General features: G+C 38.9%; 1 protein-coding gene across 6 annotated transcripts in view; it reads right to left on the bottom strand.

Moving 5' to 3' along the window:
- LOC103226369 (protein FAM221A) overlaps positions 1 to 27,271 on the bottom strand; it is a 165,019-nt gene that overhangs the window by 129,801 nt on the left and 7,947 nt on the right. The window contains exons 3-7 of one of the 6 annotated variants that reach the window (XR_012090340.1): positions 26,537 to 26,727; positions 24,098 to 24,304; positions 17,311 to 17,418; positions 14,749 to 14,831; positions 9,407 to 9,532 (exon numbers count right to left, since the gene is read on the bottom strand). The exons of 2 other annotated variants lie outside the window; for them this stretch is intronic. Coding sequence is in view for 2 of the 4 variants with exons in the window: in XM_073009055.1 (XP_072865156.1) it covers positions 9,464 to 9,532; positions 14,749 to 14,831; positions 17,311 to 17,418; positions 24,098 to 24,304; positions 26,537 to 26,727 (658 nt within the window). In the remaining 2 variants the exon portion in view is untranslated. Of the gene's footprint in view, positions 1 to 8,973; positions 9,533 to 14,748; positions 14,832 to 17,310; positions 17,419 to 24,097; positions 24,305 to 26,536; positions 26,728 to 27,271 lie in introns of those variants that run through there. 3 more of the 6 variants (XM_073009055.1, XM_073009056.1, XM_073009053.1) reach the window with 3 other exon arrangements.

Below are 27,271 nucleotides of genomic sequence, written 5' to 3' on the forward strand. Positions count from 1 at the left end.
CTGCAAAATACATAGAATTTTGCCTATTACTTCAAAAACAATTTTCATTATATATTATACTTTATCACATGCAAAAATATTCCAAAATAAATATACACTACTATATAATTTTATGTGTAATATAATAGAACATTGCACTTTCCATTTACAAGTGTTGAAGAAAAATTAAAATACAGATTTTTGATTTTTTTTTTTTTACCCCAAACGAAGTCTTGCTCTGTCGCTCAGGCTGGAGAGCAGTGGCACGATCTCGGCTCACTGCAACCTCCACTTCCCGGGTTCAAGCAATTCTCCTGCCTTACCTTCCCAAGTAGCTGAGAATACCGGCGCATGCCACCACGCCCGGCTAATTTTTGTATTTTTAGTAGAGACAGGGTTTCACCATGTTGGCCAGGCTGGTCTCGAACTCCTGACCTTGTGATTTGCCCACCTCGGCCTCCCAAAGTGCTGGGATTACAGGCCTAAGCCACTGCAATTTTTTAAGAGCTTTAAGAGTTGTCTAGGAACACCACTACACTGAAGTTTCAAATGCTCTCTCATTATGAAAAGGGAAACATTAACTCCTCATCACAGAAAGATAAAATTTTGTAAATGGATTACTTTTGTTACAACTTAATTTTTTTAAAAAATGTTTCGTAAGTGGCATGAAAACGTCTCCAAAACAAGGGTTCTTTTCTACTGGTCAAAAAGTAGTTTTTAAATTCAACTGACCGAAAAGCTGTAAAAACTTTTAGGGAGACTATATATTCCCATGGAAGGCATTAAGGCTTAAACTCAGTAAAAGTTAAAATTACTTTGGAAATCTCTCCACACACTCCAAGAAGCTACTTCTACAATAGTTTTTAAATCCTACTTTAAAATGACTCGCCCTGATTATGAAGGAACTGATGCCGTCCACTTTCTGCAAACAGAGATCACCAAATGGTACACCCAAATCTCCACTTCGTGATGAAAATTTGGAAGAGATGGGTACACGTAGCTCCCTGACACTTATTTTACAAGGGATTTTGAAACAAATGGCAAAGAATTTTCCAGAAGGGGAAGACAGTGTGCAGGCTGCGTGACCTCGTCTTCATGGAACTTACTCAGGCCTAAGGTTTTTTCAAGCCAGTTTCGCCTGCCTGCACGCACTCAAAAACTGGGGCATCTGACACTCCTCTGGGGTGGCGGGCGGCTCGAAGGTGACAGAAAACCCTGAAATGGGCCTCGTCCCCAGGATAGGAGACCTAAAACGCAAGCAGCGACGAAAACAGTCCTTGAAGCGGCCACCACTGCACGTACCACAAAAACTACTACTGACCTCACACTTTCCGTTGCAGAAGCTCTAGAAAAGTGACCCTGGCCCCACATACTGGGCTCTCGGCCCTCCGCCCGCCGTAGCACACGTGCAGAAGCTTACCGCGCGAGCTTTGGCCGCAAAGGCCCCACACTGCGCCTGCGTGCACAGCGCTGCGCCATCAACCGGTGCTAGCGGGAGTCACGTGGCAGCCACGGCCTACCGCCTAGTTAGAAGCGTGCGGCCTGACGCTGGCGGCTGCCGACCCCACGCACTGAGGCTGCGCCCTGGTGATTTATAGGCTGGGGTGGAGGCCATGGCCAGTTCCTTTCACAAGGCTTCAAGCAGTGACGTTAGAGGTGACGTAGGATTTCGTGGCCTTTCCTAATCTGTTCACGTGGATTTAAATTTTAGAAACACCCATATTAGAAGAACCCCGACATTCTATTTACACGATGGAAAAGAGAAAATAACTTTGGTAACTGAAAATGTGTTTTTCAGATTAGTAGCTTTACAAGCGTTGGTCAATTCATCCCTAGATTCCACAGCTCTCTCTAGCGTTACAACTTTTTCCACAATCTTAAGAGGAAAAAATTAGCTGTCTGCTTCTTTGCAGATATTATGCTTTGTGGCAAGCCTTACACAATTGAAAATTATATCTGGTTAATTTTTAACAGCTTGAAGTGTAAAGTACAATAAACTGCAGATATCAAAAAAGTGCATAATTTGTTAAGGGTGAACATATGTATACACTGTTGAAATCACCCCCACAATTAAGATAAACTTTTTTCTATCACCTCAGAGTTTCCTCATGCTTGATTATAATACCTGACTCCTCCCAGCTCCCGTTGTGCTTTCTGTCACCATACATTAGTTTGAGTTTTCTAGAATTTTACGATACTAGAATCATACAGTACGAACATTTAATCTAGCTTCTTTCCAATAGCATAATTATTTTGATTGATAAATTTTGTCCTATGTATCAAGAGTTTGTTGGGTTTTATTGCTGTTACTATTCCGTTGCATGAAGATAACACAATTTATTTACCTTTTAACAGGTATTTGGACTGCTTCCAGTTTTGAATTGTTTCAAATAAAGCTGCTATTGTGTACAAGTCTTTGTATGGACATATGTTTTCTTATGGGTTAGTGCCTAGGAGTGGAATGGCCAAGTCATAGAATTGTGTATGTGCTTAAAAAACTGCCGCATTGTTTTACAGTGTTGTACTATTTTATATTCCCACCAGCGGGGTTTCAGAGTTCTGGTTGCTCTGTATCCTCACCATCATTTGATATGGTCTGTGTTTTTAAGTTTAAACATTTATATATAAATGTTTAAAGTGATATCTTCTTGTGGTTTTAATTTGCATTTATTTCTCTACTAACTAAAGATGTTGAGAAACTTTTCTTATGTTTATTTTCCATCCAGATCTTCCTAAATGAGATGTCTGTTCAAGTTTTTTCCTAACTGAATTTATTATTGAGTTTTGACAGTTCTTTATATACTATGGATACAACTCCTTCAGGTTTGAAAATATTTTCTCCCAGTTTACAGCTGTCTTTTTGTTTTCTAAAAAGGGTATTTCAAAGAACAAAAGTTTTTCATTTCAATAAAGTCTAATTTATCAGTTTTGTCTTATGGGTCATGTTTTTGTGTTGTACATAAGGAATCTCTGACTAGCCTAGTTCACAAAAGTTTCTTATATATTTTCTTCTAGAAATTTTACATGTTCAAGCTTTACATTTTGATATATAGTCCTTTTTGAGTTTATTTTTATAACATATGAAACGATCAAATTTTATTTTATTGCATATGGATATCTAATTTTTCCAGCATCATTTGTTGAAAACACTGTCATTTGTCTATTGACTTGTCTTTGCACCATCGTCAGAGATCAATTAACCATACATGTGCAAGTCTATTTCTGGATTCTCTGTTCTGTTACACTGATCTATTTGCTTTCTTTAGACTAATACCACACTGTCTTAAATACTGTAGTTTTATAGTAACTCTTGAAGACATGTACTGTAAGCCTTCCAATATTATTCTTTTTCAAAGTTGTTTTAGGTTTGTAGTTTCATGCAATCGTAGAACTAATTTGTCATTATCTACACACACACAGAGCATGCTGTGATTTTGATTGGGATTACATTGAATGTATATACCAATTTGAGAAGAATGGACATCTTAGCTATATTGAGTCTTCTGATCCATGAACGCAGTATATTTATTTGGGTCTTATTTTATCTCTCTGAGTGATGTTTTGTGCTTCTCATTATAAAAGTTTGACTTTTGTCTGATTTAACCCTAAGAATTTCATTTTTCATGCTGTTGTAAATTGTATTATTTTCTTAATTTCAACTTGTTTGTTTTGTTGCTAGTATATAGAAATATAACTTTAGTATATTGTGCATTATTTCTGTGATAGTTTTTCTGTGTGTGTGTGTGTGTGTGTGTGTGTGTGTGTGTGTAAGACATGGTCTCGCTCTGTCATCCAGGTGAGAGACCTGTGGTGATATCACAGGTCATTGCAGACTTGAGTTCCCGGGCTTAAGCAATCCTCCTGCCTCAGTCTCCCAAAGTTCCAGTATTAGGCACTGAGCCTAGCCTATTTCTAGTGATAGTTTTTAAAACAAATTTAACAGAATTATATACATAGATGATCATGTCTTATGCAAATAAAGGCTGTTTTTACTTTCTCCTTTACAATCTGGAAGTCTTTTATTTATTTTTATCTTGCCTTATTGCAGTGGCTAGATCCTCCAGTGTAATGCTGAAAATAAGTGCTGAGAGCAGACACCCTTGCCATGTTCCTATTCTTAAGAGGAAGGCATTTCCCTCTCACCATTAAGTATGATGTTTGCTGTGGGTTTATAATAGATACCCTTTAATAGATTAAGGAAGTTACTTTCTATCCTGAGTTTGCTGAAAATTTTTATCATGAACGTGTGTTGAATTTTGTCAAATACTTCTTTTCATATCTATTGATATGATCATGTGGTTATTTTTTAGTTTGTTAATATGATGAATTACATCAATTAAGTTTCAAATGTTATACCAACCTTGCATTTCTGGGATAAAATTCACTTGGTCATGATGTATTATCCTTTTATATATTCTCATATTAGATTTGCTAAAATTGTTAAGAATTTTTGCATCTATGTTCAAGAGGAATATTGGTCTGAAATTTTCTCTTCTCATAATGACTTTGTCTGGTTTTGATATCAGAGTGATGCTGGCCATATAGAATAAGTTGCAAAGAATTCCCAACTTCAGTTTCTGGAAAGGTCTTATAGAATTGGCATTCTTTGTTCCTTTAAGACTTGGTAAAATTCACTGTGTGGCCATCTAGCCATCTAGGCATCATTTCCTTTAGTGCACTTTCTAGCCATCTAGAATTTTCTTTGTGGTAAGGTTTTTAACTACAAATTCAATTTCTTTAATAGATACAGGGCTAATCATGTTACCCATTTAGTATCTAATGAGCTTGATAGTTTTGTCTACATTGTAATTTTTTTAACTTTATATTTTCCTGGTGCCTCAATATCCCCACAAATAGGCTATAACCACCCTGCCCAAATGACCAGGTGTACCAGGGTGATAGGCTAGTTCCTGCCACTTCCTGACTGTGACCTAATGACTTTCAAAAAGCACCAATAAAATGCCTTCACATGTTTTCTTGTGTACTCTGCCCTGACCCCCAGTAAAGGCACCTGGCCATGGGTCCTCACTCTCTCTAAGCTCAAGTATGCTCCCTTGGCGTTCAAACCTTATATATAGCCCCCATGTGGCATGTCATGCCTCTCTTTTCTAAGACAAATGAGTATAATAACGCCTTTATTTTTATATGCCTCTCTGGAATTTCCATGGCCGCACTGGAATGATCCTTAAACATCCCACAAAGGAGACTTACAACACAGTGTTTTTTTAAGGAATTTGTCCATTTCATCTGAGTTGTCAAAATAATTGGCATAGTTATTTATAGTATTCCCTTAGTATCCTTTTAATATCTGTAGAATCTATAGTGATGTCACCACTTTCATTCCTAACATGGATAATTTGTGCGCGCTCTCATGTTAGTCAGGCTAGAGATTTATAAATTTTATTAGTTTTATTGATTTTCTCTCTTGCTTTTGTTTTCTATTTCAGTTTATACTCTGGTCTTATTTTCCCTTTTCTATCTATTTTAGTTTCATTTTCTCTTATTTTTCTAGTTCCTTAAGGTAAGAGCTGATTTGAGATTTTTCTTCATTACTGATAAAGGCATTTTGGTGCTATAAATTTTCCTTCACATACTGCTTTAGCTGCATCCCGCAAATATTACGATGTTGTGTGTTCACTGCCTTTCAATTAAAAGTGCTTTTATTCCCATTTTGACTTTTTTTCTTTGGCTCATGGATCATTTACACGTGTTATATAATTTTCAAACATTTGAGATTTTTCCAGATATCTTTGTTATAGATTTATAATTTAATTCCACTGTGGTCAGGGGATATACTTTAAGATCCGAATTATCTTAAGAATATTGAGCCTTGTTTTATGGCCTAAAATATGGTCAATCTTAGTAAATGTTCCATTTGCACTAAAAAAAAAAAAAAGGAATGTGTTTTCTGCTGTTATTGGTTAGTGTGTTCTATAAATGTCAATTAGGTGAAGTTGGTTAATACTGTTGTTCAAGTATTCCATATCCTTACTGACTTTATGTCGACATGACCCATTGGTCAAGGGAAGCATCTAGGTCATTAACTCTGTCCTACAGCATCTAAGAAGCCCTGGGGCAAGAAGCAAGAGCCATCAGTGTAGGTCCAGGGGTTCTGTCAGTTACAAAGTATATCTAGCTCAATTATGTATATTTAGGGAGAGTAGAAATAGAGTGGGACCAGACCCATTTTACCTTCTGTGAGATGAACTTTGGTGAGGACTCCATTTGTCATTGAGATTCCCTACTCTAACCAGTGAACCACAATGGTCTTTTGGGTCTGCTGGGATCCATGTGAGGTCAGGCACTGTATCCAACAGTCCTTGGTTGAAAAAACAAATCTAACTATTCCTTTTTATCCATTGCACAGTTACCCTGGTAAATGATGGTACGTGACTGCCCCTTGGAGAAAGGATTGGGGGATATTTACCAAATATACTTGATGATCCTTCCTCAAGGGGATCTGGGCCTTCCCTTCAATAATGAGCTTAGATCTGAAAACTGGATGGGGAACTATGGTTTCTCATTACAAAGATTGATGTCAGCCTTCTCCTTGCCAATTCTCAATTTTCTTTTTTGAGGGGTGAGAGGAGTCAGTTATATAAGTAAAATAACATCCTAATCAGCTGTCCTTCTGTCTTGCCCCTTGGAACATCATGAACTTTACCTTGTTCACAGATTCATGCCTATGTGCCTATTAAGTTAATTATGTCAATTGGGCCTCTGACAGTTAAGTTCCACAACTTGGCCTTCAAAATTCTGGCATCCCATCATCTATATACATTGATACCACAGAGCCCATAGTCATGACAGCATCTTCCATCATCAGTTCTAGCCTGTACAGGTCAATCAACCATTGCCAAGCTTTTCAAAGTTTCCAGTATACTCTTCACCATTACATTTCTTTTTGTTGTTGTTTGAGACAGGATCTCACTGTGTCATCCAGGGTAGTGTACGGCATGATCAAGGATCACTGCAGCCTTGACCTCCTGGCTCAAGCATCCTCCCACCTCAGCCTCCCAAAAAGCTAGGACTACAGGCATGCACCACCATGCCCACCTCGTATGTGTGTGGGTATATAGACGAGTTTTTACTATGTTGCCCAGGCTGGTCTTGAACTCTTGGGCTCAAGCAATCCTCCCACCTCAGCCTCCCAAAGTGCTGGGATTACAGATGTGATCCACTGTACCTGACTACCATTATATATTTTTTTGCCTTAGTTATGAATATCATCTGGGCCCTCCCAGGGAAAAGTCGGGTGATAGCTTCTCCAGTTTCAAACAACAAATACATCCCTGAGCTTTCTGACTGCATCCTCAATACTATGTCAGATAACTGCTAGCATGCCTATCATATCTTCTATATGCCATCCTTGCATTGTGTTAGGAGCAACTCCAAAAATTCTTGCCAGGGAATTAAATCATGCATCATGAGTGAGTGCCCCCATGTTACTCTCTCCTATCAAGCCTTATATTCCACCTCCACCCCACCCCTTGATTCAATATCCTCAAGATCTACTCTCAGACATGTTTCCTGGGTTCCTCCCAATATATTTTAACCAGAATCTGCAGTTGATTCAGAGTGAAACCTATCCTCCTAGAGGAAGGACTATATTCCCCAACTTAGGGTTTGCTAACACCTGATCCTAGTTATTACTTTGGAGTCAATGAGCGGTAACAAGGGTGGATCTTGAGGAGGATAAGTGTTACTTTGTGATGCAACTGCCTCAGATAAAGCCTTTACAGAATCTCAAGGTAAGGGCAGGCTATTCTCCACTGGAAAATTGGAGGACACAGCTTGTGCCAGCTCGGAGTTCATGGAAACCTGAGGATTCAAGATTCTCAGCTCACCAACACAATGTCCCCATCCTGTGATTTAGGGTTCCATTCTTTTTGTGTCAGCACTGACTTGGCTGGGGACTAGCAAGGCTGTGCATTCTGTTTCCTTTGCAGCCTTGCCACCTTTACTATTAGATTTGGGCCTCATTGGCAGCATAATCTGCTCTGCATCTGCAGATGAGTTTCCTGAGAGTGCTATAGAGGGGCTCTGGCTTTCACAGCATTCCTTGAGTTAAATGGCTATCGTGAGCCTGTGTCATTTTCTTTTTCAAAGCTCCTAAAGCATTTCAAAGTTGCAAGTGAATACTTAATCTTTATAATTTCCACTAGTCCCATTTCATTGTAATGGCACAACTACTGCATAACCTAGCACTTCCCCTCCCACCTGCAATTCATCCAAATCCACTGAAGTAACTGATCCAGTCACAAGATACTATCCTGAGTCTTTGCTGTCAAAGGCCATTCCTGGTACTTACCATCTTAGCTTGAGTTTATCCCTTGCCCAAAAGCAAAGCCTAAGACAAATGTTCTTATACCTGTAAGTATTGTTATACAAGTAATTTATTTGGGAAGTGATCTGAGGGAACCAGAGGGAGGGGTAGAAGAGTGGAAAAGGAAAAAAGAGAAAGATAACATAGGGATGTATTATTATTGAGTTGGCCACTGCTATGGGTGACTGGAGCTCAACGTGATAGGATTTTCTGAGAAAGTTTAAGAAATGCATTGCAGAACTGTCTTCCCAGCAGAGGGAAGGGAGAGCACTTATCTATCGGGCTTCCACCTCCCATTAGTCAAGAGTGGCCCCAAAGTCACTAGCTCCCCAACATCTTTGGGCTGCATATGTATGATACAGTGGGGTTCCAGTGGACATCCCAAGCCACAGTGTCAGAAGATCCCTGCAGAAGGAAGCAAGAGAGCCGTGACATGGGCCCAAGACAAGGTGCCATCAAATGGCTTCCGCTATCAGAAGTCTGCTGGAAAGTGTTCCACAGCAGTAATGGAGTAAGAAAAGGGGCCAAGAGGATTTGCAGTGGCACACAAGATGCGTCCAGTACGTACGTTAGACAATGGGTAGTTGAAAACACAACTTAAAAATCAGTAGATAGCTTCGGCCTGAGAAAGATGATTGAAAAAAAAAATCAGTAATATCACTAGAAAATGGTTGTATAATTTTAAGATACATTTTTTATTTAAAAGCATAACATTACAAAGTTTGAAAAATAAAAAAAAGATTTTAACTATTTTTTGTTTGCTTTGTTTTCTTGTTTTTAACTTACTATTTTGAATGACAAAAAAGTGGCTCTTATATATTTGTCCGAAACCCTTGATAATATCTTTGTTTAAATAGCCTGAAACAGTTAAATTATTATGTACTAAAAACATTTACTGTACTCTCAGACTGACTCATATAAAATAACCTCATTTGTCAGGAGAGAGAAAGGTACCTACAAAGTAGTAAATTATGAGTTTTGACAAAAGTAATAGGCATTTTTAGTTATTTACATAAATTAAGGAAACATCCCAAAAGACATTTATACAGTTAAAAAAAAAAAAAAGTAAATCATTTCAGGAAAAATAAACTGTATTATTACATTTAAATAAACATGAAAAAGATACTTGGATGATGGTTTTAATTTATCCAATAGTCTTCATGAAGGTTTTGTAGCTGATGGCAATGGAGCTTTTCCTTTCCACTTAGCAGCCTTTTCCATTTTCATCTGTAAATTTAACATATTTATTGATATAACTTGTAAACCATTCTAAAGAAAATAAAAACTTGCAGAAAACTCATTCAGATTCATGTCACAACCATTCCACAGTTATTAAGCTGCTAAATACAAAAGCCAAAATCTGTTAAAGGGACATAATTACACATTTTTAAATGGTTTTATTTTAATTTTACAGAAGGATTTTAATAAAAGTAACATGAATATTGCTTTAGAGAAAAAAAATTAATTTCAATTGCCACTAAAATTACAAGTGCTAAAATGACTAAACTTACATCCAGCCTATGCACATTTCCTACAGAGTTACATAATGCACCTAATCCAGCTGGATTCTCTCTGGAACGTGGACTGCTTTAAGGATAGTTTCCTATAATTCTGGTTTCTATATTCCCAGTTACCTTTCTAAAAGCCTTTTCCTCCTCCATTGTAGTTAAAGCAAAAAAGCAGCACACATACCCTAAGCAGTGGCCTTCTAACTGTTTAGACACATAGAGACCTTTTCCAGGGGATTAAAGACCCCAGAGAACACAAATCCAACCTGCCTCCTACTCACCACCACTCACATTCACACACACCAATTTCCAGAGGCAACCCCACTGCCTTACCTCTGCAAGAGAAGGGGAGAGCAAGTCAGGGCCCATGGTAGAAGGCAGGGCCTCCGACCTTCTGAACTGATAGGAATAATATCAAGAAACCAGGAGAGACCTGGTAAAACCAGTCTATCCAATCTTATCAAACTGCAAGTAATACAAGCTTCCAATCATAAAACCAGATTAATCTAACCTCTGTCTCCTCCACATTTATTCCCTCTCTCGCCTCTTTGAGTTGGGTTGGGAACCTCATTCGGACACCATACACTCATATCATTCTTGCAAACCATATCAAACAACAGGTCATCTGAAGGACCCCCAAAAAATACCCTATTCTAGGGCAAAAATTATAGGTTTTGATGTCAAATAGAAGAGAAAGTGAATCCTACTTCTACCATTTATTAAGCATTTGGGGCAATTTATTTAACAGTTTTACATTTGTAAAAAAAAAATGTCATAGTAATAGCTACTCCTCAGGGTTATTCTAAAGCTGTAAATAATATATATAAAGATCTAGGCACTTAAGCACTCGATAAATGCTAGACCCTTTTCCTCATTCATTTAAAGCCAAGTGCTAGATTTGTAGAAACATAAATTTTTAAGAAGCAAAGATGCCAAAATACAAACAAAAACCAAAGCAGTGTTTGTCATTTGAAATAGTACGCAGCAAACACATCCATCAACCATCTAGTCTTTTTTTTTTTTCTTTTTGAGACAGAGTCTCGCTCTGTCGCCCAGGCTGGAGTGCAGTAGCACAATCTCAACTCATTGCAACCTCTCCCTCCCAGGTTCAAGTGATTCTCCTGCCTTAGCCTCCCAAGTAGCTGGGATTACAGGCATGCACCATCACACCCAGCTAATTTTCGTATTTTTAGTTGAGATGGGTTTACACCATGTTCACCAGGCTCATCTTGAATGCCTGACCTCAAGTGATCGGCCCACCTTGGCCTACCGAAGTGCTGGAATTACAGGCGTGAGCCACCGCCTCAGCAAACCATCTAGAGTCTTAAAAGCAAAGATACCTGCTCCTCTTTCTTTTGTTTGTTTTGTTTTTTTGTTTTCATTTTTGTTGTTTTCTTTTGTTTTTTAAATTTCCTGGCAGGAATACAGTGCTTTGCACCTAGCAGACCTTTGATATTTGTTTCCTTAATAAAATTCTCCTTTCTTGGGGAAAAGAGACCAAGAATCATCCACAGCAGAAGAAAATAACTTGAACTGATATAGAAAAGCAACTTCTCAAGAGGATCTAAAAGCAGTGGGTAAACTATGTTACCACAGAGGTCTCACTCATCAAAGCCCACTTACACTCAGCACAGATTCTTCCCTGCCAGATGTTGCCAATGATTAGCAAAGAATGCAAGCAAAATCCAGATACACACATGGCATTGCTCTTGCGAGAGGCTCTGAACTATCAGACACACAGCTTCCTAATGATCCAAATGGTTTTGGTGTAAAAGACGACTACTAATAGCACGTATGGTACATGTCACCTCAGAGGAAGTTATTTAGGTATAGGCTTCTTAGTTTTTGTACTCCATTAATCACACATGGTGGAGAGTTTATAAGCTGTATCTCATAAATCTATAAATCACCGAGGCTAGAAAGTTATAAACTACATCTCATAAATCCATAAATTCCAGGTTTATGTTATTTTTTTTTTTCCCCAAGACAGAGTGCTGCTCTGTCGCCCAGGCTGGAGTGCAGTAGCACAATCTCGGCTCACTGCAACCTTGCCTCCTGGGTTCAAGCGATTCTCCTGCCTCAGCCTCCTAGGTAGCTGGGATTACAGGCACATGCCACCATGCCCAGCTAACTCTGTGTGTGTGTGTGTGTGTGTGTGTGTGTGTGTGTGTGTGTGTGTTTAGTAGAGATGTGGTTTCACCGTGTTGGCCAGGCTGGTCTCAAACTCCTGACCTCATAATCCGCCCACCTCGGCCTCCCAAAGTGCTGGGATTACAGGCATAATACCCCCAGCCTATAATAAACAATCTTGACAGGCCAGGTATATCCTTTAAAACATTCACAAATAAGAATTCCTCTCCTTATCTTCTCACAAGCAAACACCATTGGCATATTTTCAAAGCAGTCAAAACTCCAGGTTTCTGGAGAAGGGATGGAAGGAATTCTAGAACCTAGTCTCCCATAAGCCTGTGAGGAAAAACTAAAACTTGGCTGTGAGTGTGTGTGTTCCAAGAATGAAGAGTGATTTGATTATAACTATACCCTGATGCTGCTGCAAAAGTTGCCTTTTCGTCCATCTCTCTGACCATTTCATCTCCCTCGCTGACATCCTACCACACCTCTTTCCCCTTGCTATGGTCTGAATGTTTTTATCCCCACAAAATTCATGTTGAAATCCTAACCTCCAATGTGGCAGTATTAGGAGATGGGCCCTGTGGGCAGTGATTAGATCATGAGTGCAGAGCCCTCATGAATGGGATAAGTGTCCTTATAAAAGAGGCCTCAAGACCCATCATGCCCCTTTTACCATATGAGGACACGGCAAGAAGATGCTATCTGCGGACCAGGAAGCAGGCCTCCACGAGACACCAAATCTGCCGGCACCTTGATCTTAGACTTCCTAGTCTCTGAAACTGTGAGCAATAAATTTCTATTGTTGATAACCCACCCAGCTTTACGGTATTTTGTTACAGCAGCCCAAACAGACCCTTAAACCACAACTTTTGAAAAGAACTTTCTGCAGTGATGGAAATGCCTTGTGCTATCCAGTAAGGAAGCCACTAGCCACATGTGGCTACTAAGCACTTGAAGTGTGATTGGTATGACTGAGGAAATAAACATTTAATTTTTAAAATTTAAATTTAGCCATATAGAGCCCCATATGGAGAGTGACTAAAGCATGGATATAGAATGTTTCCATCACTGCAAAAATCTCTATTTTCTAGCTCTGACTTAAATTCTGTCCTCTCCCCTTCGACTTCAAAATTCTTAAGCTACTCTGTCTCCAACTTACTTCCTGAATTTACTTAATGTTCAACTTTTTCCATCCTTTCAGTTACTCAACAAGCTCTTGTCTAAGAGTCGTACCGGATACAACAAAAAGTGGCGGGAGTATCTTTACTTTTGTGAAGTTTATTACCCGGCTGGAGAGATAATGATGTCCACGAAACAACAACCCTAAAGAAAGTACTTGCAGCCATGTGGCTGAAATACTATTCCCCACACCTCATTAAGCCAACATTCTTTCATCTAGTAAAACAAAAAAACAAAATAAAACTCTCAAATATGAACATGGCCATGAAACATATCAAAAGTATAAGAAGTTGACATGTATGAAAGTATCAATTATATTTGTGTTAACTTTTTAAATTTTCCATAAATTCATAATTCACTAAAAACCTATTACACACAAAGCACTGTGCTAGGTGCTAGGGAAAATATAAAGATGAATAAAACACTGTGCTTATCTCCAAGGCATTTACACCCTGGTGAACTGAGTCACTTTCACTTACAGCTGTGAACACATCAAGACTTCACTTGTTGAGCCCTGGAAATTGTTAAAATATGTTTATGTTTAATGTTCCGTTTCTTAAAGAATATTGGGTAATTTTTTTTTTTTTACATGGAGTTTCACTGTCACCCAGGCTGGAGCGCAGTGGCACAATCTTGGCTCACTGCAATCTCTGCCTCCCAGGTTCAAGCGATTCTCCTGCCTCAGCCTCCCAAATAGCTGGGATTACAGGCGTACACCACCATGCCCGGCTAATTTTTGTATTTTTTTTAGTAGAGACGGGGTCTCCCCATGTTGGACAGCCTGGTCCCAAACTCCTAACCTCAGGTGATCCGCCTGCCTTGGCCTCCCAAAGTGCTGGGATTACAGGCGTGAGCCGCTGCGCCCAGGTATGTATTGGGTAATTTGAACGAGTCTGGATACACCTAAAAGCCTCTAAGAAGAATAAGTAATACATATTAAGAATTCAAAACAGACGCCAGGCGCGGTCGCTCACGCCTGTAATGCCACTCCTTTGGGAGGCCGAGGCAGGCGAATCGCGAGTTCAGGAGATCGAGACCATCCTGGCTAATACGGTGAAACCCCATCTCTACTAAAAATACAAAAAATTAGCCGGGTGTGGTGGCGGGCACCTGTAGTCCCAGCTACTCCGAAGGCTGAGGCAGGAGAATGGCGTGAACCCGGGAGGCGGAGCTTGCAGTGAGCCGAGATGGCGCCACTGCACTCCAGCCTGGGTAAAAGAGAAAGGCTCCCGTATCAAGAAAAAAAAAAGAATTCAAAATATACTCAATCTTTATTTGACAAATATTTTTAAATAAAAAATAAAGGTACACGTATAAAAAAAGAAATTCAAGATACATATAATTTACAAATCTGCTGATATTGATGTTTATTACTGACAATTTTATTTGCACATTTATCCAATCTTTATGGCCTTCATAAATAAACCAGTGTATTAAATATCATGTTATTCTCTAGCCCTGTTTCTGCGTAAATTATTCTAATAAGCCTCAAGGCCTAACACCAACTGTGAGTAAAGACTTTATAAATTATTTTCAAGGATGGTCCACATTCAATATATAATCGTTCTAGTGCTTTTGCTACAAGTAAATGCTTAATGCAAGTGGATTTCCTCAAAAACCTACCCTTTCCTGGTATTGTCTCTCAAAGAAAGCCATATCATCCTCTTCAGATCTCCTTAACGAAGAAACTTGACTACTTGTACCTACTAACAAGGAAAAAATAATCTAAGTAATGTATTTATATCATTACATATTCCCCTGAAATAAAAGAAAGGCAATTTTCTCCTGCCAGCTGATAATGTTTTATTTTTCAAACCAAAAATGGCCTAAATGAATAATTGGTCATACTACCTAATTCTCTTTTAGAGAGAATGGCATCACAGGACAAAAGTGTTTTTCACTAGCAAACATTCCCAAACAGTCCACAGTTCATATTAAATAGCTATTCCGTATAAGAGTACACTTAGTTTTGTCCAACTACTTTTTACGTTTTATAACTAGAAATCCATGTTACACTTTGAGATAATGCACAGAAGTAATTATTGAGGTTTGGTATTGGCAACCATAGTAATGATAGTACCTGCTTCAAAATGTTTCAAAACTCAACTATTTTATCCATTTTTCATGGTACTCACTTTGTAAAATGGATCAAGCACTAATTTACATGCTGAAAGGAATTTTAAAAATTGCTTCTGTAGGAAAAAGTCTGGTTTTCTTGGTAGGTGCCCCAAGAGCCTAATTTCACAGAAAAGTTCACCTTCGTTGCAAGTGAATGTCTTCACTGGGTCCCTTCATTTCCAAAGCAGAATAGCAACCTGAACACTCACGCTTCAGTTTCTAAAGCATATGAATTCACCCTCAATCAGCAACATGTAACCCCAGACAATCACCAGAGTACAGCTACAGTCTGTCGACTATCTTTCGCAAAAGTCTTACTGAGAAGAGTAAGAAGGGATGGATGTTTAGAATAAGTGTTATCTACCCATTCCTCTGGAAACTCTGGGTCTATCCCTGGATCATGTGGGACCATTTGAGCCAAACCTCTTCCAGACTCATCTACACTGAGTTGCATTATAATGGCATATTACTATTTATCTAGTAAAATGGTATATCCCAACTCTTCAAAGGTGACTATCAGGCCAGGTGCAGTGATTCACACCTGTAGTCCCAGCACTTTGGGAGGTGGAGGCAGGTGGATTGCTTGAGCTCAGGAGTTCGAGACCGGCCTGGGCAACATGGCAAAACCCTGTCTCTACAAAAAATTCAAAATTTAGCTGGACATGGTGGTGCATTCCTGTAGTCCCAGCTACTCAGGAGGCTGAGGTGAGAGATCACTTGAGCCAGGGAGGTGGAGGTTACAGTGAGCCAAGATCACACCACTATACGCCAGCCTGGGTAATAGAGCAAGACTCTGTCTCAAAAAAAAAAAAAAATAGAAAGAAAGAAAAGGTGACTATCGGAAACAAGCAAATGTCTGCTGTATTTGCTGAAATACAGCAGCAACTTTTACTTTAGCCACTAATCACCGAGGATCATCATACTGACTTAGAATCCAGCATGCCAGGCCAGGAGCAGTGATACATAGCTACAATCCCAGTGCTTTGGGAAGCTGTGGCAGGAAGATAGCTAGAGGCCAGGAGTTTGAGACCAAACTAGTCAACAAAGCAAGACCCTGCTGCAAAAAAAAAAAAAAAGTTTTTTCCAGGTGTGGGGGCACACCTGTACTCCTAGCTATGTGGAAGGCTGAGGCAGGAAGATCACTTGAGCCCTGGAGTTCAAGGTAATAGTAAGCCATGATCACACCACTGCACACCAGCTTGGACAACAGAGCAAGAACTTGTCTCAAAAAAAAAAAAAAAAAAATCCAGCATTGGTGTAACATTCATTAGCACTGAGGAACTCAGGCTTCCTCCTGTCTAAGAAAGAAAAACATGTATTTGACTGCACTTTCCTCTGTGCCTTGGCTGCCACTAAACTCAGTCAAAACTGAAGTTTAAACAAAGCAATTACATCAACCTTGAAAGCTGCCACAGTTGTGTCCTTTTCTTGGCTTCTTACTTCTATATATATTTTATCACTATGTACTAAGTTGTATGTTGCTTTTGCAAGCAGCCTTAAAATCCCTTGTGGGGAATGTCTAGGTGTATGAAAATACAGATAAATCAAAGAAAATTCTCATTTTAAAATATTCTAAAATACTAAATTTTAAATACCTAATAAGTCATACAAATTTATTCTTCTTGTTTTCAGTAAGGGAAATATAGAATACTGGTGCTTAAAAATGAATTGTACCTGCTCTTAATTTACACATGATAAAACCCTGCTAACCTATGGTTATCACTGGATTACGCCTCTTTGGGAAAACCCAAAGGCAATTAGTCCACCAGAGGGCCCTCTTATTCAAACACCAGAGCAATAGCATGTACCAGAACAAGGTTTAAAACTTCAAATTATAGTATTACCAGAATCCTTTAAATTCTCGGAGTTAGCTATTTTTCCCAACACAAAATGAAGTTGCTTGCTTTTTCTCAGTATATGGCTTACATAAAAGAAAGTAAAATGATAGCTTAACTTGAAGTTAAATTATTGTAATAATGAAAAAAAGAGAGATGCCTAGAAAACAAATCAAAGCTCCATATTCTAATTTACTACATCCAAAAACAGTTCTATACTTCATTTCATTACCATCTGTTAATGTCTCTGGAGAAGAACTAGATGATGCTTGAAATGCTTTTAGGAATGGGTTGTCTACTGCCGTAATGGGAGATTCTAAAAATGCAACCGAAGGTGCACCTGAGAAAACAACACATGGAGAATAAAAATTAAATACTTACAGGGATACAAACAAGTTATTACTTCTAATATAAATAAATTGGAACCTCAGCAGAATCATTAGAAATTCCTTCTATAAAAAGAAAAAAAAAAATTAGACTGGGCGTAATGGCTCATGCCTGTAATCCTAACACTTTGGAAAGCCAAAGCAAGAGGATGCTTGAGGCCAGGAGTTCAAGACCAGTCTTGGCAACATAGGGAGACCCCATCTCTACCAAAAAAAAATATATAAAAATTAGTTGGACATGGTGGCGTGTGCCTGTAGTCCTACCTCCCTGGAAGGGTAAAGCAGGAAGATCACTTGAGCCCAGGAATTTGAGGCTGTAGTGAGCTATGACCACATCACTTCACTGGATCCGGCCTGGGCAACACAGTGAGACTCTGTCTTTTTATTTAGATTTTTGTCTGACATATAAAGTAAAAGCAAACGGGTAAAAGTATTCTGCACATTTCTGAGAAATTTTCACAGAAGAAAAGAATATTATGTACCTATGTTAGCACAGAAGTTCAAAACCTTAATATATAATAGTTATAAAACACTATCAAAAGCAAGACATTCATAATAAGGAACCTCTGGCTGAAAAGGGTAGAATAAGTGTATTTTTACTTTATTCCTTACTAGGAAGCCATCTGAAAACAAAGTATGAAAAATAAAGAAGAAACTACCTTCTTCAGTGAAATGAGGAAGCATCCACAACTCTAAACCATTAACTAGAAAGACTAATTGCTAAATACATTGACTTCTGGACCAAAAGGAAGGAAGCTTTGGAGAAAATGTGTAGCTGCACTGCCTTCTTCACAAACCACCACCTTCCCCCCACACTGCTATCTCTATACCACAGGTGAAGGAAAAAGTGAACTTTTGGTCCTAACTGGGTTAGAAGTTAGCCCCATCTTATAAACAGTGTGGGATGTTTATAAGGTAAACATCCCCAGTGGCTCCCATGGGGCATGTGGGAATATGAGAGAAGGCTCTGGCCCATGCAGGTCCTTGTGCTGCCCTCTGGCGGTTGCAAGTGCTACTGATCTCAAATGCTCAACTTGAATTTAATAAGTTGGTCTCTCAGCTTGATAGGGCCTGGTAGCCTTATGCTTGCTCCCACTGTAAGTATAGACTCCCTCAATACCTGTCACTTCCTCTATTGAGTCCCCCAGATTAGGGGACCCACCTCCAGCTCTGCCCCCTGCTATGATAGATGGCATGGCTGGCCCACTGACTCACAGGTCAGCTGCCTTCTCACACCCCCAGAGAGCTGGAAATTATGGACTCCTTCCACATCAAAAAGGAACCAAATTCCAGCAAGAGGTTTCCTCGGTCTAGGTATCTACATGGCTAATAGATCTGGAGTCCCTCTGCCCCTAGGTTCCTTTACACCTGAAATCAGAACAAAAACATCTTATATTTCCTCTCCTTAACTCTCACCTTTCTTCACCCCACCTTCTTTCATGGACCAAAAGGAAGAGCTTTCCTTTCTCTATAAAATCATGTGTCACATAAGACATTTTAGTCACCAATGGGCTGCATATACAATGGTGGCCCCATAAGATTATAATAGGGCTGCCCTATAATAGTGTAACACTTTATTGATTTATTTTCAGGCAGGGTCTCGCTCTGTTACCCAGGCTGGAGGGTAATGGTGCCATCACAGCTCATTGCAACCTCTACATCCCAGGCTCACGTGATCCTCTCACCTCAGCCCTCACCAAGTAGCTGGGATTACAGGCACACACACAATACCATGCCCGGCTAATTTTTTGTATTTTTGTAGAGACATGGTTTCGCCATGTTGCCCAGGCTGGTCTCAAACTCCTGGGCTCAAGCGATCTGCCTGCCTCAGCCTCCCAAAATGCTGGGATTACAGGCATGAGCCACTGCACATGGCCCATTTTATTTTTTATGCCATATTTTTACTGTACCTTTTCTATATTTAGAAAAATTTAAATATACAAATACTCACCATTGTGTTACAACTGTCTACAGCATTCAGTACGGTAGCATGATGAACAAGTTTGTTGCCTAGGAACAAAAGACTATACCACATAGCTAGGTGTGTAGTACGCTCTACCATCTAGGTTTATGTAAGTACACTCTATGATGTTCACATAACAAACATCAACTAACAACGCATTTTCCAGAATGTATCCCCATCGTTTAGTGGCACATGACTATACCTTGAAGATACTTAGTGTTAAAATACTAGAAGTCTCTAAAAGGCAGAGATGCCAGCTACCACCATTATTTAGCATTGTTCTGGAAGTACTAGCCATTTTGACCGGTCAAGAATAAGAGTCATAAATATTGGGAAGGAAGAGGCAAAAACATTATTTTTTAAAAATAAACTAAAAATTGAGTAAAAACTCTAAGATTAAGTAATAAGAATGGTAACAAAAGCAATGAAACACTTTTGCTTTTTTATAAACAAACAATAATCAGTAAGAAGATATAATGGAAGGAAAAATATCTCATGTATGATACTAATGAAAAAAAAATGGCCAGGAATGGTGGCTTACACCTGTAATCCCAGCACTTTGGGAGGCCGAGGCAGGCAGATCACCTGAGGTCAGGAGTTCGGGACCAGCCTGGCCAACATGGTAAAACCACGCCTCCACTAAAAATACAAAAATTAGCCGGGCATGGTGGCACGCGCCTGTAATCCCAGCTACTCAGGAGGCTGAGGCAGGAGAATCACTTGAACCCAGGAGGCAGAGATTGCAGTGAGCCAAGATCATGCCACTGCACTCCAGCCTGGGAGACAGAACGAGACACCATCTCAAAAAAAAATTAAATACCTAGAAATAAACTTAATAAGGTTGTGCAAGCCTTCTGGGATAACAACTTCAGAATTCCACTTAGCTGCACAGACAAATAAATGAAAAGATAATATTTAAAAATATCAGTTCTACATGGTGGCTTACACCTGTAGTCCCAGCTACTCAGGAGTCTGAGGTGGGAAGATTACTTGACCTTAGGAGTTTGAGACCAACCTGAGCAACACAGTAAGACTCTGTCTCTAAAAAAAATATAAAACGTAAAATATTAGCCAGGCATAGTGGCATGCGCCCATAGTTGCAGCTACTCAGGAGGTTGGGTGGGAGGACTGCTTGAGCCCAGGAGTTCAAGGCTGCAGTGAGCTATAATCATATTACTGCAGTCCAGCCTGGGAAACAAAGCAAAACCCCATCTTAAAATATATATATATATAATTTCTACATTCATCTACATATTCAATGTGATCTCAATTAAAATAATAGAGTTTTTATACCTTAACAAAATGATGCCAAAGTTCTGAGAGAATTAAAACGTAAGAACAGGTCAGGAAAATTCTGAAGCAATAAAATGAAGTCATAAATATTAACTAATTTATTTATTATAAAGCTACAGTAACGAAAACAATATAGTAGCTGTACACAAATAGCCAACAATGTGGCAGACTAGGGAGCCCACAGAAAGCTTCGGGTTGAACCCAACCCTGCTACTTCCTAGTTGAATAACACTGAGCATGTTATTTTACTTCTCTGTGCTGCGTATCCTCATCTGTAAACCAGGAATAATAATCTAACTCACAGAGTTGTTGTGAGGATTAAGTGAAATAATATATGTGATGTGGTTCAAACAACTGCTGATAGTACAAAGTTGCAGTCATCAAACATCATCATCATCATCATCATTTTTTGACACTGGCAGTTGGGTTTTCTTTAGCTGTTGCTTGAACCTAACACAATTACGCACCCATAAAACTGCAGAAGAATTTACTTATGAAATTTAAGAAGCTAATTATAAAATTACCTAGAAGAGAAAATGCACAAAAATATCAAGACAATCTTGAAAACAATCACAAAGACGAGGAATTTACCACATCAAATATCATGACATACCAGGAAGCTATCACAAAAAAATAAATATATATATATGTATAAAATATTGGCACAGGATAGACAAATGGGCCAATGGTACAAAATGGAGAATATGACAGAATATGGTAGAGTTTCCATGGAATACTATGCAGCCATAAAAAAGAATGAGTTCATGTACTTTGCAGAGACATGGATGAAGCTGGAAGCCATCATTCTCAGCAAACTAATGCAGGAACAGAAAACTAAACACCGCATGCTCTCACTCACAAGTGGAAGTTGAACAATGAGAATACATGGACACAGAGAGGGGAACATCACACACAGGGGCCTGTCGGAGGGTGGGAGGCGAGCGGAGGGAGGGCATTAGTACAAATAGCTAATGCATGCAGGGCTTAAAACCTAGACGACAGGTTGATAGCTGCAGCATATCACCATGGCACATGTATACCTATGTAACAAACCTGCATGTTCTGCACACGTATCCCAGAACTTAAAGTAAAATAAAAATAAAGAATACAGTAGAGTGTCAGATGATTTGGGAAAGAATGGTGCTTGAATAACTGGCCATCAATTTAGACAAAAACTGAAGTTAGACACATCTACCTCACACTTTCACAAAAAATAAATTACAGATATATGAAAAAGCTAAACATAAAAAAATACTAAAATAAAATGCAGGAGAATATATTTATAAAACTGAAATAGGAAAGGCCTGTCTCCAAAATTTTTAAACTGTAAAGAAAAAAAAAATTAAGTTAAAAGACAAATGACAGGTTGAGAGAAAATGTCTGCAAAATAAATAACAAAAAAAAATACAGAATAATAAAATGACTTCCTATAAGTCAATGATAAAAGATAAAAACAAAAAAAAATGAGCAAGGGATACGAATAGGCCATTCACAGAAAGTGAAATGGCCAATAAATATGAAAAGATCCCTGTCTCACAAATAACCAGGGAAATCAAATTGAAACAACAATGACAATTTTACACATCAGACTGGCAAAAAAATCAAGTTTAATAATATCAATGATTAGCCTAAATGTGAGGAAATAGGCAAGCTAAAGCATCAGTAGAGGAAGTAAACACAAGCAGAGCATTTTTGGAGGACATTTTGGCAGAATGTATTAGAATTTTACAGGTTAACATGCTCCAGTAGTTTTACTTCTCTGTATCTACCGTAGAGTCAAATTCATGTAAGGATACAGGCAGACAAATTCAAGGATTTTCTTGGCAAGATTGCTTGTAATGGCAAAAAAAGATGGAAATCTAAATGTCATGAACAAGGAAATGATTAGATAAACTGCTATATCTATAGTGTGGAATACCATACAGCAGTTAAAAAGAATGAAGTAGATTTGTGTGTCCTGACACAACAGGCCTTTACATTTTTCTAAGCTAAAAAACAAGTAAAGCCAGGTATGGTGATGCATGCCTGTAATCCCAGCTACTAGGAAGGCTGAGACTGGAGGATTGCTTGAGCCCAAGAGTTCAAACCTAGCCTGGGCACCACAGCAAGACCCTCTCTCTTAAACAATAAATACAAATAATTTTTAAAAATTAAAAAGTAAATAGTAAAATTGTATGTTAAAGAGAAAAATTAATTGATGATAGCAAATTACCCTCGGGGAAAGAATCAGACAAAGAGAAGTATTCAAGGGTGCTTTGCAATTAATTTCTCTTTTTTTTTCCACTTAATTTCTATTGTTTGAATATTTTACAAGAAAATATACACTTGTATGGGCCTGGCATGGTGGCTCACACCTGTAATCCCAGCACTTTGGGAGGCTGAGGCAGGCGGATCACCTGAGGTCGGGAGTTTGAGACCAGCCTGACCAACATGGAGAAACTCCATCTCTACTAAAAATACAAAATTAGCTAGGTGTGGTGGCACATGCCTGTAATCCTGGCTACTCGGGAGGCTGAGGCAGGAGAATCGCTTGAACCTGTGAGGCTGAGGTTGCAGTGAGCCGAGATCGCACCATTGCACTCCAGCCTGGGCCACGAGAGTGAAACTCTGTCTCAAAAAAAACAAAAAAAGAAAAGAAAATATACACTTGTATTTATGTAATTTTTAAATGAAAAAATACATGCTTGTTGTAAAACAGAAAAAAAAAAAAACTTACACACAAGTGTTTCAAGTAGACAGGGAACACATTCTGCTCCCCAGTCCCACTCAGCTCTCAGAAGGATCCGTCTACCTTTAACAGTTTAGAATAGATCCTATTAAACTTTCCCTACATTATTTACAACATATATGTATGCAAGAAGATATATGTGTGTGCACACACATACATACATATTTTACTACAGAAGTGACTACATGTATATACATGTATGTTCATATACACACATGAACATAAGCCTACTGTTTCCAAAATGAAATGGATACAATAGCATAAGTTACATACAGTAGAGTAACAGGTAAACTATATCATATCAAATAAAATAAATATTATTCAGCTATTTCAAACATTGGAGATGTGGATTCAAATTTGAGTACAAGTATTGGGATGAGAATGATCTCTGCCACGTGCTTTCTAAATTCTATAATGACAATACATTGTATGGTAGCAATAAAACCTCTTTCTTGGATACTAAATAGGTCTGAAAAAATAAAAAATAAAATAAAAATTTTAAAAACCTCTTTTAAAAAATAAAAATCAAATGAGAGAATGTTTTCTGAAAGAAAAATACTATGAAGTGCTTAACAAATATAAGCCTTCACTATTGCTAGCATACATAAAAACAATACGATGGGCTCACATTTCACATAGCATCACTTACCAATCCCACTGTCATCTAACCGCATGTAGCCTTCCACCAGCGAGCTGAAACCAGTCAATCCTCCCATGGCTGCATAAGGAACATCCTGTCCCACTGGTTTTCCCTGAGCCAATCTTTCTTGCTTAGTTTCCACTACTGTGTCATGGGCATATGCAGGCTGACCACAAGCACAAGTGAAGCAGCTATGGAATCCTGAACACTTGGAACCTGAATCAAGATGTAAAGTGAGTTAAATTCTTAAAGGTCCTATGTTGTCTACCCTAAAGACACTTAGCCTGGCAAAAGCCAGCTGAATCTAGATCCTCTGGCCCCTGTAACTCTTACCTCCAGCCACTGAACTCCTTCCTAGCCACTGTTCTTACTTCTAAAACATGCTAAAGTAGTAACCGGATACAACACAGGAAAACAAAAAAAAACACACAAGGACTAAAAGAAATTGAAGAGCCAGGTAATGCAGGCCCTCTCCTCAAAAACGGAATTATAAGCGGCATGGCAGGGACAGCCCAGTGGCCAGGACCAGGTGAAGAGATAATGTAGAAATCTTCCTACAGATCAACTCCCCATAAAAGCCAAATTGGAAGGCCAATCTGTAGACACAGAAAGGGTGTAGTGCAATCTTGTTCAGCAATAAAAAGGAAAGAAGTATTGATAGAGGCTACATGGATGAATCATGAAAACATCATGCTAAATGAAAGAAGTCAGTCACAAAAGACCACATATTCTATGATTCTATTTATATAAAATGTCCAGAATAGGCAAGTCCAGAAACAGAAAGTAGAGTATGGGTTGCCTAGGGCTGGGGAGAGAGAAAAGTAAGGAATGACTCCTAGTGAATATGGAGTTTCTTTTTGGGGTGAGAAAAATGTTCTGAAGTGTATTGTGCTGGTGGTTACACAACATTCATGCTGATTATAAAAAATCATGAAGCTGCACATTTTAAATAGGTTAATTGTATGACATGTGAATTACGTCTTAACAAAGTTGTTGTATGAAAAAATCAAGCCATATTGTAATGGAGGCCAGAATATATCATTAACAAAATCTTTACCCACTCACACCTCTGACAAACATGTATGGGAACAGCCAGGCGCAGTGGCTCACGCCTGGAATCCCAGCACTTTGGAAGGCCAAGGTAGGGAGATCACTTGAGGTCAGGGGTTTGAGAACAGCCTGGCCCACATGGTAAAACCCTGTCTCTACTAAAAACACAAAAATTAGCCAGGTGTGGTGGTGGGTGCCTATAATCTCAGCTACTTGGGAGGCTGAGGCAGGAGAATCACTTGAACCCTGGAGGCAGAGGTTGCAGTGAGCCGAGATCACACCACTGCACTCCAGCCTGGGTGACAAGAGCAAAACTCTGTTAAAAAATAACAATAATTATTTTATATTTTTATATATATATATGAACCAAGGCATATAAATAAATCAGTTTTCTCCAACTTCTTCCATATTCAGCCAATGAAACATTTATTCCTGCCACTGTCATTAAAAATATTTTATTATATACTTCATCATAAGATTTCAACTCAAACTACTATAAAAACAACTGGATTGACTATCTTCTGAAGGAAACTAATGGACTAGCACTCTACCTAGTTCAATGGATGATCCAGTGTAAGGGCAAAAGGCGTAGAGGTTGGAATTTGGGTACAGGTATTAAGGTAAGGGTGCTACTGCAAACAAAGTATTAAAATGATCATGCTATGTTAATCTATCAGCAAGCCATAAAAATTTTTTGACTTATAAAATGCTTTTTTTAAATCTATGAATAGAATTTAGTTGATTCAACTCCCGTATTCGAAAATTTGAATCAGATCACATCTGGTAATTCTTTTTTTTTTTCTTTTTCTTTTTTTTTTTTTTTGAGACGGAGTCTCGCTCTGTCGCCCAGGCTGGAGTGCAGTGGCCGGATCTCAGCTCACTGCAAGCTCCGCCTCCCGGGTTTACGCCATTCTCCTGCCTCAGCCTCCCGAGTAGCTGCGACTACAGGCGCCCGCCACCTCGTCCGGCTAGTTTTTTGTATAGAGACGGGGTTTCAACGGATTAGCCAGGATGGTCTCGATCTCCTGAACTCGTGATCCGCCCGTCTCGGCCTCCCAAAGTGCTGGGATTACAGGCTTGAGCCACCGCGCCCAGCCCCTACATCTGGTAATTCTTTAAAATCCATTACTATTACTTAAATTATCTGAACTACATGAAATGAGGGTTTATGATTATCAAGCATACCATTAACTCTGAATTCTTCCACAAAAATGAAATCTTAGAGTATCTATCCATTGAATTTTCCTTAGTTGTTTCATATTAACGCTATAACTGAATGTTAACTCTACAACTAATACAATTGAATATTAACTCTACAACCAGTACAAAGGCACGTTAAATATTCAAGGAAGACGTATAAACATTCTGAGTTTACGTGTTTATAATTATATAACTCACATATATTGCACATAAAGCCAGGCACAGCACTGTGCTGATCAGCAAAGTGTTTGCACCTGCAGCGAATGGGCTGGCTGCCATTCAAGGGGACATAAAGGTAAGCCCTGCACTGGCAGCCAGTCACTCGGCAGGGCAGATCAATGGGGCGCTGCTGAGGAATCGTTTCCAAGTCAGTTTTATGTTGTTTATACCTAAAAACATGAGAGAGAGAGAGAGAAATCTGAACACAATACAGGTATTATCAAAAATTACAATTTCTATTATATTAAAGGCAGATACGATTTTTTAAATTATTATTGTTTTATTATTCTTCATAGTAAGGTGAAAATAAACTCTCCTACATATAGTACTTGTATCAGCATGTTGCTTTGGTCAGAGGAAATCTTCATTCTTTTAGATTTCTATTTTTAGTTATTTAAGAAGCTGTTTCACAGCAATACAAAGAATAATTATATAATTTCCTCAAAACACTTACCTCTACAGATTCCTTAATATAGAAGCACAACCTAAGAGTATGAAAAAGTTCGAGTCGGGTACAGTGGCTCAGGCCTGTAATCCCAGCACTTTGGGGGGCCGAGTCGGGCGGATCACCTGAGGTCGGGAGTTCGAGACCAGCCTGACCAACATAGAGAAACCCCGTCTCTACTAAAAATACAAAACTAGCTGGCCATTATGGCACATGCCTGTAACCCCAGCTACTCAGGAGGCTGAGGCAGGAGAATTGCTTGAACCCAG

Source organism: Chlorocebus sabaeus, chromosome 21 (assembly GCF_047675955.1).
Source record: "Chlorocebus sabaeus isolate Y175 chromosome 21, mChlSab1.0.hap1, whole genome shotgun sequence".
NCBI lineage: Eukaryota > Metazoa > Chordata > Mammalia > Primates > Cercopithecidae > Chlorocebus > Chlorocebus sabaeus.